Source organism: Pipistrellus kuhlii, unplaced genomic scaffold (genome assembly GCF_014108245.1).
Source record: "Pipistrellus kuhlii isolate mPipKuh1 unplaced genomic scaffold, mPipKuh1.p scaffold_m20_p_4, whole genome shotgun sequence".
Lineage (NCBI taxonomy): Eukaryota > Metazoa > Chordata > Mammalia > Chiroptera > Vespertilionidae > Pipistrellus > Pipistrellus kuhlii.
In genome coordinates, this window is record NW_023425540.1 from 82886637 (window position 1) to 82900846 (window position 14210).

At 42.6% G+C, this 14210-nt stretch overlaps 1 protein-coding gene across 7 annotated transcripts in view; it reads right to left on the reverse strand.

Moving 5' to 3' along the window:
• Positions 1-14210, reverse strand: part of SNX29 (sorting nexin 29) — a 413174-nt gene that overhangs the window by 333891 nt on the left and 65073 nt on the right. For all 7 annotated transcript variants that reach the window (XM_036411104.2, XM_036411105.2, XM_045571684.1 and 4 more), the window contains 3 exons: positions 13440-13688; positions 7165-7528; positions 499-617 (listed from right to left, as the gene is read on the reverse strand). In XM_036411104.2, coding sequence (XP_036266997.1) covers positions 499-617; positions 7165-7528; positions 13440-13688 — 732 coding nt within the window. The remainder of the gene's footprint in view (positions 1-498; positions 618-7164; positions 7529-13439; positions 13689-14210) is intronic.

The window sequence follows — 14210 nt, forward strand, 5'->3', positions numbered from 1 at the left end:
CCCAGCTCTCCCCGTGACCTGCCCTCACTACAGAAAACAATAACAAACCACACATAAGTGTGCTCAGCAGCAGGGACTGGGCCAGAACTGCTACCCACTGAGCAAGCTGCTCCCTGACCCCAAGCACTCTGCTGCCAAGGGTGCCAGGGCCTCCACAGCTATGGGTTCTGTGACCTCCTAGGAGGCAAAATTAATGGTCATTCTTTGTAGTCAGCTTGTACATGTTCAACAAATCACTGGCAAGAAGAAAAGCAGACTGGGGGCTCCCTGGTGACCTGCAAGGCAATTCTGCCCAACACTCATTCAGATGAGGGCATCTCAAAATACCCAGGTTCAGCAGGAAGTGAAGCTAAAGTCTCTGTCCCTCCGAATCTCAGCAGCACTTCTGCTCTGAGTCCGGCCTCCTTGCCCCCCGCTCCCACCGGCAGAAGTGGCCCAGACACCCCTGCAGTGCTCGGAGCCATAATGGAGGGAAAAGAGCAGTCAGAAAGCACCCACCTGCAGGGCTGAAGGAGCCCACGCTGCTGACCGGAAAGAGGACATCGGTGTCGCCGTGCAGCACCTGCAGCGGAGCCCAGCTGTGCATCTGGGAGAGGCAGGTGTTCCCATCCAGTGGCCTGTGAGGAAAGAATAAAGCTGTGTGAAAGGGCAAAGGGCCCCTGAGGACTCAGGTCACCACACGCATCGGCTGGGCCTCCCACAAGCTCCTTCTTGGCAACTAACCATGACAGGGCTGGGCACAGTGGGAGATTCAGACTGGGAGTCGGGAGCACAGAGACTGGAGCCAGACCCCTTGCATTTGTTCTTTCTGCCACTGTTTACTGAGCACCTACTATTGATATATGCCAAGCAGCGTGCAGCACATATATTATATTTTGTGCTGGCAAAAGACCCAGGATACAGTGTTTATCCAGCCTCGTGGAGCTTACCACCTGTTCAGGGGCACAGACATGAATCAAATATTCCCCCTAGATGGTATAGAACAGTAGCTCATCCTCATAGAGCTGGTCAGAAGGTCATGGAAGGCTTCCTGAAAGAAGGGAGGCTTGAGGTGAGAGCTGAAGGAAGCACAAGAGTTACCTGAGTGAAGAGAAGGGACAAGAGGAACAGAAGGGGAGGAAACAGCATGTGCAAAGTGCTGAAGGAGGAAGCACGGTGTGTTTCAAGCTCTGAAATGATGGCAGCCATGTGACCTGGGCTGGCCCTTTGCCTTGTTGGTTCTCAAACCCTCTCAAGTAAAGAGCAGAATCAGACCAGACCATGTCTGGGTCCCTTCCAAGAAAGGGGATCAGCTCAAATATTAACCAGCTCATATGATCTGTTATATAGTCACCGCATCCACTAAGTACAAAACTAAGCTGCACGATCTTTGTAGTACCAGGCTGGCTCAATTCAACTGATTTGAGAAAGTACTGCCCACAGCACATTTCAAAGATTATAAACTCACTCTGTAACTCAGCTGTGAGGACCAGAGCAGATCATAATCACACCTACTTAACAGAGGAAGGGAGGGATGGGTGGAGAGGGAGAGGAAAGAACAAAGAAAGGGGAGGAGAGGACGGAAGAAGGGAGAGAGGGAGAAAAACTCAAGAGATTCTGACTTGTACAAGGTCATGAGCCTTAAGGACAGAACCAAGGCTTCTGGGGGCTCAAGCACAGGTCTTCCAAACCCAGATGCAATGGTTCTCCTGGCTCCTGCCTACCATGGCATGATGCAGAGAGGTTTTCTTTCATTCCTTAGAGCAGGGATCAACACTTTTTTTTTTTTTTAATGTTTTTTATTGATTTACAGAGAGGAAGAGAGAGGGATAGAAAGTTAGAAACATCGATGAGAGAGAATCATCAATCAGCTGCCTCTTGCACACCCACTACTGGAGATGTGCCCACAACCAAGGTACATGCCCTTGACAGGAATCGAACCCGGACCTTTCAGTTCGCAGGCTGACGATCTATCAACCGAGCCAAACCGAACGCTTTTTCTATAAAGGACCAGATAGCAGAATGTTTAAGCCTTGTGGCCATCCTTCTTCTTCTTTTGGTTTTTGTTTGTTTGCTTTGCCTTGTTTGTTTGTTTGTTTAACAACCCTTCTCAGCTGTGTAGAGGATCTGGCCAGCAGGTGTAGTTGGCCACCCCTTCTTTTAGAGATCATCACGTAGAAATTCTGCTTTCAGTCCTCATGCATTTGGCACCAAACAGAAGTCTACAGAATTTGCAAAATGTCTCATTTAATCCTGCAGGTACACACACAATGAGACTCTCAGATGGCACTCTAGGGCACAAGAGAGGAAGGCTGATGCTTCGATGAACGGGGCTGTGGCCCTAGAACCTGTAGAGAGCTGCCCTCCTGGGGCTCCAGGCCAGCAGCTGCGACTGAGGGACTCCCAGACACCTAGAGTCAGTCAGGGCACCTCTCAGAAGGAAGCAAAGCCACCATTTCTCTTGCTGCTGTTCCTGAGGGGAAATCCTGCCACTTCACGGCAACACATGGGAAGCCAGGCTCTAGCAGCTGAGGTTTGGGACCCAAGCAAAAGGGGCTGTGGACGAAAGGGGCCACATACTGACCTGACAAGCTCAGGGGAGGCCTGCATGGTGGTCTTGCCGACTCAGAGACGTAAACTAACCACAAAGGATGGTCTGAAATTAAACTTTAACTAAAAGTAGTTATGGTGGGCAGTTATGTCCTAGTCCGGTATCTTCCCTGACAAGGTCAACCTTTACCTTAACTGAGCCTATCTGTCTCATTGCATGTATAATAATGTACTCTTAATAATGTCTGGATAACTTGTAGCTTCCCTTTTTCCAGATCCCTTGGTATAACCTACTGTGCTGGGTTCCAGAACAGATACCACAAATTCCTTCATTATCATGTTAATTGTTTCTGTACCCACCTAAGTATGTGTCCATCATTTTACTTTTTATCAATCCCAGGGGTTTCCCACTCCCAACCCACCCCCACTTTGCTTTCTCCTGCCTCCCTAATCTATCACCAATGGATTTCATGTAATCCACCTATGTCTCCTCCTTTGATTACAATGTATAAAAACAGATGAAAAATCGCCATTCTCTGGAGCATTATCTTAATTCGTTGAGGTTCTACTACCTGGCATACGACAGTTTGGCTCAAATAAAGTCACAAAAGTTCTTTACAGGTTTCAATGTTTTTACGTTAACGGGGCCACGGGTCACACCTCAAAGCTGAGTTACACCTCAAAGCTGAGTTACACCAAAGTGGTTCCTGAGGCAGAGACCAATTCAGGATATGGTGCCACCGCTGGCTTAGCAACGTAAGAACAGGTGTTGCTTTTTGTTAGAAAAGTAAAACATGTTGTAAAACCAAGAAAAAAATTTTTTTAAAAGAATGGGGGAAAATTACACCCAACACCACATTACCCAAAGCACAACTGACTTAGACACTATCTCCTCTTAGTATGTCTTTTCTTTCTTGCAGTTTTCTCTACAAGGCCATAATGAAACTAAATATGATTTTATATTTGCCTTTTTTCATTCAGCATAAGCTCACAAAGTTAATCTTCAAACTACTTGGATGCTCTTTCTTACACTTCTCATGTGAGAGGTTTAAGGTCCTAAACATTAAGACTCTGAGGTTCACGCAATGCGATCCTCTGTTAACCGCTCCTCTGTGGTAGCACCTGTTGGTTGGCTCTGAAGTTCTGCTTCTCTAAGTAAGGACTTTGCTATCTGACGCAGCAGCCTGCTCCCTGAGCCTGCCCTTGAGAAGATCCCTGGCAGTGGGGTTGCTAAATCAAGTGAGGTCGACAATGTTAAGGCTGCTGACACTGTGTTTTCTAGATGGCTGCCAACACTACCAGCAATGGAGGACGCCTTACATCACTCATTCACAGTTAGCACCTACTGTGTGCCTGGAGCAAACCAAGCCTGAGGACACACCAAGTGCAGGCCAGGCCCGGGGTACTAAGCAGGGCCTGCCTTTTCCCAGTTCTCACTTTAACGCTAGTAGGCCCCGGGTTGGCAAAATGTGGCTCTCGAGCCACATGCGGTTCTTTGGCCCCTTGAGTGTGGCTCTTTCACAAAATAGACCACCTGGCCGAGTCTATTTTGAAGAAGTGGTGTTAGAAGAAGTTTAAGTTTAAAAAATTTGGCTCTCAAAAGAAATGTCCATCGCTGTATTGTTGATATTTAGCTCTGCTGACTAATGAGTTTGCTGACCACTGCTCTAGGCAAATAGAACAGGCAAGCATGGTACTAACTGCTTTCACTTTGCATTTGCTTAATTGCTAGGGAGGTGCAACATTTTCCCACACGTTTGAAATTGTTTCACTCTACTTTCCTACTGGCATCACAGAAAACATATTAAGTGACAGAAAACTACTTTCTATAATATAATAAAGGTATTATCCTCTTAAAAATAAAAAATAAAAATTTTTTAAAGCAAAGCCAAAATCTTGAGGGGCAAGGTTTTCCTTAGTCATCAAATAAGTGGTTTAATTGCTAGCAAACAGAGACATAAAACTCAACCTTTGGCCAACGGAGCATCTCGACGCCCTCAGAGCACCAACCTTGCCAGAGGCTGTGACAGACCGCAGTGTGCTTCCCCCCTGACCTGGCCCCGCCACTCCCCTCACAAACCCAGCTGTGCTGTGACACTGCTCAAGTTCTGTCCCTCAGGTTCCGAGACCGTACATATGAACATTTTCTTGCAATCAAAAGGAAAGCATCAGCCCTAGCCAAGGCCTGCGGATTAAAGGCTCCCAGGTTAGATTCCAGCCAAGGGCACATGCCCGGGTTGCGGGCTCAGACTCCCAACCCCCAGAAGGGGGGCGTGCAGGAGGCAGCCAATCAATGATTTTCACATTTATGTTTCTTTCTCTCTCTCTCTCCCTTCCTCTCTGAAATCAATTTAAAAAAAAAAATTTTAAAGGAAAAGCATTATTCATAAGCCACCTCATCATTCCTCTGCTCTTTCCCAAGATGCTCTGTGAATGCTCACTCAAGACCCCCTTTACACAGGAGAGGCTGTCCAGAATCTGCAGGAGGCTCCATGGCCCCGCAGGGCCAGCTCTGTGAAGGTCACCTGCACTGTCCTGTGCCTCACACATCACAATGCTGGCAGCCGCCTTGGCTTGCAAAGTGGCCTCTTCTCCAGACTCCCTCAATGGCACTGGTCATTAGGGAGAGAAATGACTGTGTTTGAGGCCAGTGAGAACCCATGAAGCGAATAAACTCAGTTGCTCTCACCTGCAGAGACACAGAACACAAGTGGCGTTTCCTGAAAGGCCTAGATTAAGACTAAAGGCAAGTGTGAGGGTGAATTTTAAGTGTCAATTTGGCTATGCCACAGTAGCCAGATATGATCAAATGTTATTCTATGCTCCTGGGAAGGTATTTTTCAGATGAAATGAACATTGAAATCAGCAGACACTGAGTACTAGTAAGCAGACTACCCTCCATAATTTGGGTGGGCCTCATCGAATCAGTTAACGGCCTTCACAGAAAAAGATTGAGAAGAAGTTCTGCCAGCAGGCTGCCTTAAGACTCGAACAGCAACTCTCCCTTGAATCTCTAGCCTGCCAGCCCACCCTCCAGTTTCTGAACTTGTCAGAGTTCCACCATCACATAAGCCAATCCCTTAAAATAAGTCTCTCAGGACAGATAGATGCACACAGAAGAGACACACACACACACACCCTCTTGATCCTGTTTCTCTGGAAAACCCTGACTAACACAGCCCGTCACAAGACCTGGATTCCAGGAACCAAAACATTCACGGCCTGTCAGCAAAACAAGCCACAGGGACGCTACTCCAACAAATCCTCCAGGAGGAGAACAAAACCTCCTCGTGAAAATGTTGCTCTCACAATGGCTGATAACCAAAAGCAACAACAGACAAAGCTGCCATTAGGAAGATGCCAATACTCAACAATGGAGGAACCTTTAACAAACATGACATATTGATCTAATTGAACATCAACCAATTGATATTCAGAATGATATGTAAAGTATTCAACAGTACAATCAGCTTAATCTAAACTTAACCCAGCTTTGCCCATTGCTCTGACAAATCTCAACTCTCTACAAATCCCATTCTTTCATCCGTCCCGTGGGGATGGTATCCACTACGGATTAGGATAATATATACATAGCTTGTAGCATCTGGCATGTCACACAGATGGTCAATCAGATGATACTTCTAATACACAGGTATTCATGTGAATGAGGACCAGGATAACAATCAAAGACAAAAAGCAGGCACAATGTCGTGAGAAAGGGAAAAAAAAAAAAAAAAAAAAAAAAAACACCTCCTATTAAAGCATGAAAGTGGAAAGCAAGACATACTGTTCAGTCATACCATGGGATCTCAAAATCTCTCTCACTCTTATGGGCTGGTTTTGAAGTCAGAGTGATCAGGATAGCATTAACCACCGTAACGCCTACATGAAAACTAATTTATTTGGCATGAAGAGTAAAACCAAGTGTGGGAATATTATTACAATAGTAGTGTGCAGCCAGCCCACATGGAGCAGCTCACTGCTTTGACAACAACCCTACTAAGAAGGTACTGTTTTTCTCCCGGGTCTCTCATGAGCCCTGAGACTCTGGGAAGTGAAGTAACTTGTCTAACCTCCTCCAATCTAAGCCAGGGAGCTAGTACACGAGGACCCAGGTTGTCTCGATTCCAAAATCCAAGCTCTTTACTATACTTGTTTGCTTTATGCCTTCATGTGTCAAGCCCCTTCCACAGGCATAAGTCTACAGCAACTCCAGTGGTAAAGCAGCAGGTGCAGGCAAATCACTGCTGTTCACAATCCTGCTGATAAACACAAACATCACCAGCCCATGGCTATTTTCTAGAATAACCCTACCTTTCTACTGAGCTCCCTATGCTAGAGGCAAGTTAAAGATGGGAGGAGAAGCTAGAAAACAAAATGAAAGCTGGATATGTAAAGCAAAAGTTTCAAGGCACGCATCTTGACACTAATTTTGGAATACATACCTTTAAATATACTCCCTTCCCCTCTCTTAGTTCTCTACAAGCTAATAATGCGCCTTCCTCCTAAATCAAGATCTGAAAAACGAAAGATGCCCTAAACAAATATAAACCTTGCACCCTTCTTTCACCCAATTCTGCAGGAAGAGAAAACAGTTAATATGCTACCTTCGTTAAAACCTAGAGTGGAACTTACTTCTCAGGCGACTCTGAGTGGCCCGTATGCTTCCTTCCCGACGTGTACATGTCATCCTCATTTTCATCCACTTCATCGTCAATGCTTTTCACATCAAGCTTCTGGTACCCAAACTCTCCATTCAAAGACAAAGAATCAATTTTCCATGAGTTGCTGCTCTGGCTTCCATTGGAATTAGGTCCAAAGGGGCTTTCAAAGGCCATGATATTGACGGAGGAGCGATCGGAGTTCTCCTCTGAGCTCTCCCCAGTCCCAGGTATCTTTCTAAACACATCACCAGAGGTCTGCTCATCTTCTTCATCATCAAATGAGATAATATTAGTCACCTTCTTTTTCTTCTTCCGTTCCTTTTTACATTTGGCATCTAGAAAAAGACAAGATATGATATAAGAAAAAATAGGCAAGATAAAGAGGTGATCAAGCCATATTGACTCTAGATCTTGGAAAATCCTCTCCTACTCTACTACTATTCAGACTTTCTTAAATCCTTTGGAAAAACATCTGTTAGAAGACTGAAAAAATGTATGTGTCTCCTCAAGCAAGGGAAACAGAAGAAAAAGTAAACAAATGAGACTAAGCCAAAACTAAGAAGTTTTTGCACAGTGAAGGAAACAATAAAAAAATGAAAACAAAAAGATAGTGGGGAGGTTAAGGGGGGGGGGGAGGAGACATATGTACTACTATTTGTAATGCTTCAAACAATTAAAGAGGGGGGGGGGAGGAGGAGGAGGAGGAGGAGGAGGAGGAGGAGGAGGAGGAGGGAGGAGGAGGAGGAAGAAGAGAAGAAAAGAATAAGAAAGAAGCAAGCAGGAAAGCCGCACTAGAAAAAAGCAGCAACAGAAGAGGAATAGTTCGGAGTCGGAGTCTTAGTAGGTGAAGGTACGAGGCCTCCGTCAGCCATATTCTTCCGTTCTCTGACCGAAGAAGAAGAAGAGACTCTGACGATCCTCAGAAGAAGAAGAAGAAGACGCAGAAGAAAGTAAAGCAGAAAAGAAGACAGAAGAAAAAAGAAAAGTAGGAAGAAATGCACGAAGAAGACAAAGCGAAGAAGAAGAGCCAGAAGAAGAGAAGAAAGAAGGCAAGAAGAGTGAAAACGAAAGAGAACGGGAGAAAGAAAAGAGAAAGAAGAAGACGAAAGAAGGAAAGAAAGAAGAAGAAAGAAAGAAGAAGAAGAAGAAGAAAGACGAAAAAGACGAAGACGAAGAAATAAGAAGAACGAATGAAAAAGAAGAAGAAAGAAAAGAAAGACAGACAGAGAAACGAAGAAATGAAGAAAAAGAAGAAAGAAGCAAGAAGAAGAACAAAGAAGAAAAAAGAAGAAGACAAGACCGAAAGCACAAGCAGAAAAAAGAAGAAAGAAAGAAAAGAAAGAAAGGAGAATGAAAAAGCGAAGAGAAGAAGAAAAGAAAGAAGAAGAAGAAGAAAAAAGGAAGAAAGAAGAGAGCAAAAAGAAGGAGAAGAGAAGAATTAGGGAAGAAGACCGAAGAAGGAAAAAAGAAGAAGAAGCAAGAAGAAGGAGGAAAGGTCAGCAGGTAAAATCAAAAGCAGAAGAAGAAGAGAAGAATAGGCACAGACGGAAGACGAAGAAAGAAAGAAGGAAAACGAAGAAGCAAAGGAAGCCAAGAGAAGTGGAGAGGAAGCGAAGAGAACCTGCAACAAGGAAGGTAAAGAGTAAACGAAAAGTAAGAGAAGCAAAGAACGAGAAAACAGACGCGAAGACCGATAGAGAATGGAGAAAAGAAAGAAGCGCAGAAAAGTAAGACGGGAGAAAAAGAAGAAAGAGAAGAAGAAGAGAAAGAAGACGAAACGAGCAAGAAGAAGAACGAAGGAAAGAAAGAAGAAAGAAGAAGCACGAAAGAAGAAGACGAAGAGCAGAGTAGAAGAAGAAACAGGAAACAGAGAAGAAAGAGACCGGAACGAAGAGGAAGACAAAGCAGAAGAAAAACAAAAAGAAAGAGAAAGACGAAGAAGAAGAAAGAAAAGAAAAGAAGAAGAAAAAGAAGAAGAAAAGAAAAAGAACGAAAGAAGAAGGAAGGACAAGAAAAAAAGCAAAGAAAGGAGGAAGAAAGAAGAAGAAGAAAGAAGAAGTAAGGCAAAACGACGAATGGAAAGGAAAGAAGAAAGAAAGAGAAGAAAGACAGGACAGACGCCGAAGACAGAAAGAAAAGAAGAGAAAGAAAACGAAAAGAACGAAGAAAGAAGAAGAAGAGAAAGAAAAAAAAGAAGAAGAAAAAAGAAAAAAACAGAAAGAAAAGCAAAAAAGGAACAAAAAAAGAAGAAGAAGAAGGAAAAAAAGACGGAAGAAACAGAAAACAAGAAAAAAGAAGAAAAGAGAAAGCAAGAAAGAAGGAACGACGACAAGAAGAAAAAGAAGAAGAAGAAAGAAGCAGACGAAGACATGACGCGGGGAAAGAAAAAAGAAGAGAAGACAAGAGGTAGGAAGAGAAAAAGACGAAAAATAAGAGAAGGACGAAAACGAAGAAGACGAGAAAGAAGATCGAAGAAACAGAAACGGAAAGAAAAAAGAGAAGAAAGACGACAACGAGAGCACGATAGAAGAGAAGACGCAAGAAAGAGAAAACCAGAAGAACGAAAGCAAGGAAAGACCAGAGAAGGTAGAAGGCCGCAGAATAAGAATAGATAAGAAAGCAAGAAGACAGAAGAAGAAGAAAGAAAAGAAGCAAGAAGAAGAAAGAGACGAAAGAAGAAGCATGAAAGAACAGAGAAGAAGAAGAAATTTTAGAAGAGACGAAAACGAAGACAGAAGAAAAAGAAGAAAGAAGAAAAAGCAAACGAAGAAGAAAGAAAGAAAAAAAGACGAAAAAAAGGAAGAAAGAAACGAAGAAAGACAAAAAGGCAAAAAAACGAAACGACAGAAGAAGAAGACAGAAAGTAACGCCGAAGACCGAGAAAGAAGGAAGAAGAAGAAGAAGAAGAAAGAAGAAGAAGACAGAAAAAGAAGACGAAGAAGAAAGAGACAGACAAGACAAAAGAGCGAGGAGAAAAAGAAAGACGAAGAAAGAAACGGAAGAAGGAAGAAAACGACAGAGAAGAAGAACGAAGAAAGAAGAAGCACAAGAAGCAAGATAGAAACAGAAAGACGCAAAGAAGCAAGAAGAAGACAGAGAAGAAAAAGAAGCAGAAGAGAAGAAGGAAGAAGAACCGACAGAGAGGAAAGAGGAAAACAAAGAAAAAAAAAGGAGAAAGAGGAAAAACGAAAAGAAAAAGAACCAAAAAAGAAAACACGAAAGAAGAAAAAAAGAAAGAAGAAAGAAGAAGAGAAAGGAATGTAAGAACGAGAAGAAGAAGAAGAAGCAAAGGGAAAGAAAAGAAAGAAGGAACAAGAAGAAAGGGGGAAGAAGGTAAAAAGAAGAAGAAGAACGAAGAGATGTAGAAATCAGAAGAAGAAGAATCAAGATGGCAGAGAAGAAGAGTGCCGGCAGAGCAGCAGCAGAGAAGGGGAAGAAAAGAAGAAGAAGAAGAAGAAGAGAAAGAAGAATAGAGAGCAAGGAAGAAGGAAGAAAGACTATAGAAGAAGAAGAAGAAGAAAGAAGAAGAATAGAAAGGCCAGAAGAAGAAGAAAGAGAAACGAAGAAAAGAAAGAAAGAAGAAGACGAAGAGAAGAAGAAAAGCAGATTCAGAAAAGAAAGAAGAAGAGAAAGACAGAAAGAAGAAAGACGAGAAGAAAGGAAGGGAGAAGAAAGAAGAAGAAAAGAGACGAGAAGAAGACTCGAAGAAAGAATAAGAAGACGAAAAGAATCAAGAAGAACAGCAGAGAAAAGAAAAAGAAAAGAAAAAGAAAGAAGAAAAAGAAAGAGAAGAAGAAAGAAAGAGAAAAGAAAGAAAGAAGAGAAAGAAGAAAAGAAAAAGAAGAAGAGAAAAGAAAGAGAAAAAAAGAACAAAAGAAGAAGAAGAAGAAGCAGCAGCAGAAGCAGCAGAAGCAACAGCAGAAGCAGGCGGGAGGAGGAGGAGGAGGAGGAGGAGGAGGAGGAGGAGGAGGAGGAGGAAGAAGAAGAAGAAGGAAGAAGAAGAAGAAGAACAGAAGAGAAGAAGAAGAAGAAGAAGAAACATGAAAAGACAACCTATTGTTGAATGGAGTAAGATATTCCCCAATGATATATCTGGTAAGGGGCTAATATCCAAAATATATAAGGAATTCATACAACTTAACATCAAAAACCAAATAATCAAATTTAAAAATGGACAGAGGACCTGAACAGAGATTTCTCCAAAGAGGACATACAGATGGCCAAGACATATGAAAAGATGCTCAACATCACTAACCATCAGGGGAATGCAAATTAAAACTACAATGAGATATCACCTCATATGTGTCAGAACGGCTATGATTAATAAAACCATAAACAAAAAGTGCTGGCAAGGATGTGGAGAAAAGGGGATCCTCTTACACTGTTAGAGGGATTATAAGCAGGTGCAGGAATTATGGAAAAGTTTGGAAATTCCTCAGAAATTTAAAAAATATAACTACCATATCACCCAGCAATTCCACTTCTGGGTATTCATATGAAGAAATTAAAATACAAATTTGAAAAGATATATGCATCCCTATGTTCAATGCAGCATCACTCACAATAGGCAAGACATGGAATCAACCTAAGTGCCCATCAACAGACAAATGGATAAAGATGAAGTGGTACATATATACATTGAAATATTACTCAGCCATGAAAAATGAATGAAATATGACCATTTGCAACAACATGGATAGATCTAGAGCATATGTGTCAAACACAAGGCCCGCGGGCCAAATCCGTCCTGCCAGGCCTTGCAATGTGGCCCGCACTGCGCTGTCATCACTGCACTCCGCTGCGTTTCCATCACAATGACAGTTTATGACTGTTCAGTAAACCATTTGGCCCGCGATTTAGGCTGGATTTTAGATTTTGGCCCCTTCTCTGATTGAGTTCGACACCCCTAATAGAGGGTATTAGGTGCTAAGTGAAGTAAATCAGATAGAGAAAGACAAATACCATATGGTTTCACTCATATGTGAAATCTAAAAAATAAGAATAATAAAATAGAAACAGGCTCAGAGATACAGAGAAAAAATTGATAGTTGTCAGATGGGAGAAAGGTGAGGAGATGTGTGAAAATGATAAAAGGGATTAAGAAGTACAAATTGCCAGTTATAAAAATAGTCATGGGGATATAAAGTACACCATAGGGAATATACTCAATAATATTATAGTAACTATGTATGGTGTCAGATAGGTACTAGACTTACGGGGGAGGGGGGATCACTTTATGGTATATAAATATCTAACCACTTTGTATAATACACTGTGGATGAAAGGAGCCACATGCTAACCTGACAACTCAGGAGAGGCCTACATGGCAGTCTTGCAAACTCAGAGACCTAAAGTAACCACAAAAGATGGTCTGAAAATTAAATATTTAACTACAAACAGGTTATAGTGGGTAGTCATGTCCTAGGCCAGTATTTTTCCTGACAACAATCAACTTAGATCTTTACTGATCCCATTTATCTTTTTGCCTCTAAGATAACATATCTGCAAAATGTATGGGTAACTTGTAACTTCCTTTCCTCTCCCTCCCTCCTCCCCCCACCCTAACCAATCAGGGGCAATACAAATGGCATCAGGGCATTCCCTCATTGTTATTGTTATCAAGTTTATTATCAACTGTTAATTATGTTAAACTATCCTGTATCCATCTCTGTAAAAGAAGCATATGTCCATCATTTCACTTTTTATCCTATCCCAGAGGTTTCCCTGCTTTGCTTTATGCCACCTCCTCAATTTATCACCAATGGATTTCATCTAACCCACCTACATCCCTTTCCTTTGATTGCAATGTATAAATACAGATGTAACCTTCCATTCTCTGAAGCATTATCTCAATTCCTTGAAGTTCTGCTTCCTGGCATATGTCGACAGTTTGGCTCAAATAAACTCACAAAAACTCTTTACAGGTTTCGATAGTTTTCATGTTAACAATACATATGAAACAATTATAATATTGTATGTCAAGGGTTATTGAAAAATAAATTTTAAAAAATAAAAATAATTTTAAAAATATGCCACAAAGAAAATGTTAAAATTGTTCCTCTAAGCAGTTCTTCTAGCACTTTTATCCAAAGGTTATAAAAGAATAAGAACAAATGTGAATGGAGAATGCAAGTGCGTCAGATTCAGGCCCCTGGGCACTTTCAGGTGATGAGGTGTGTCCACCTTGGCCATGGCCTGACACCTGTTACCTGGCCCCTCTGCTCTACCTCAAACGCTTTGCCTCACCTGCACTGACATGCTTGGACATGACGGGCAGGGGGTCGGTCTCCTGCTCAGGCTTGATGAGGATGGAGACAGCAGAGGACGCCGTGATCTCCCGGAAAAGGCTGCTCACTCCTTGCGTGGACTCTTTCAGCAAGGAAGTCACGTTCTGCGTTGACTCCTTTAAGAGGTCCGAGACAGTAGGAGCAAACTTGCTCTGCCCATTTAAATCCTTGTTGTCAATGTTGATCGCGAAGAGTATGGAGTTCAGACCTTCCACACAAAAGGAAGAGCATGGAGTGTGTGCTGTTGGACAGTAACGCCTCCAACACGACAAACAGCTGCAGACAGTACAGTGCACAGGAGGGTGCACACTGATCTTAAATGCTGATTGAAACCTCCCCCAACTGGGGTCAGTGAACAGCAGCTACCACAGAAGCTGAGTCACTCCAAATTCTTTTCCTCTCTGTCAAGAGGGAAGGTAAGTCATAGGTTTTGAGGTCAGACTGCCTGGATTGAATCCCAGCACTGCCACGTACGAGCTACGAGACCTTGGTCAAGCCATTTATAACTCTCTGAGCTTTAGTTTCCTTATCTGTAAAATAGAGACACAATATCTCTTTCACAGGTTAACTATAAAGACCATCGCCCACCAAAAACACTCAGCTCAGTAAGCAATTACAATAGGTACACCAATATCATTAGTAGAATTACGTATGAAAAATTTGCACTGGTATCCTATGACCCACAGGAAATCATGGCCAAACCCTGACTCTTCCTCAATGGCCTAAGCTA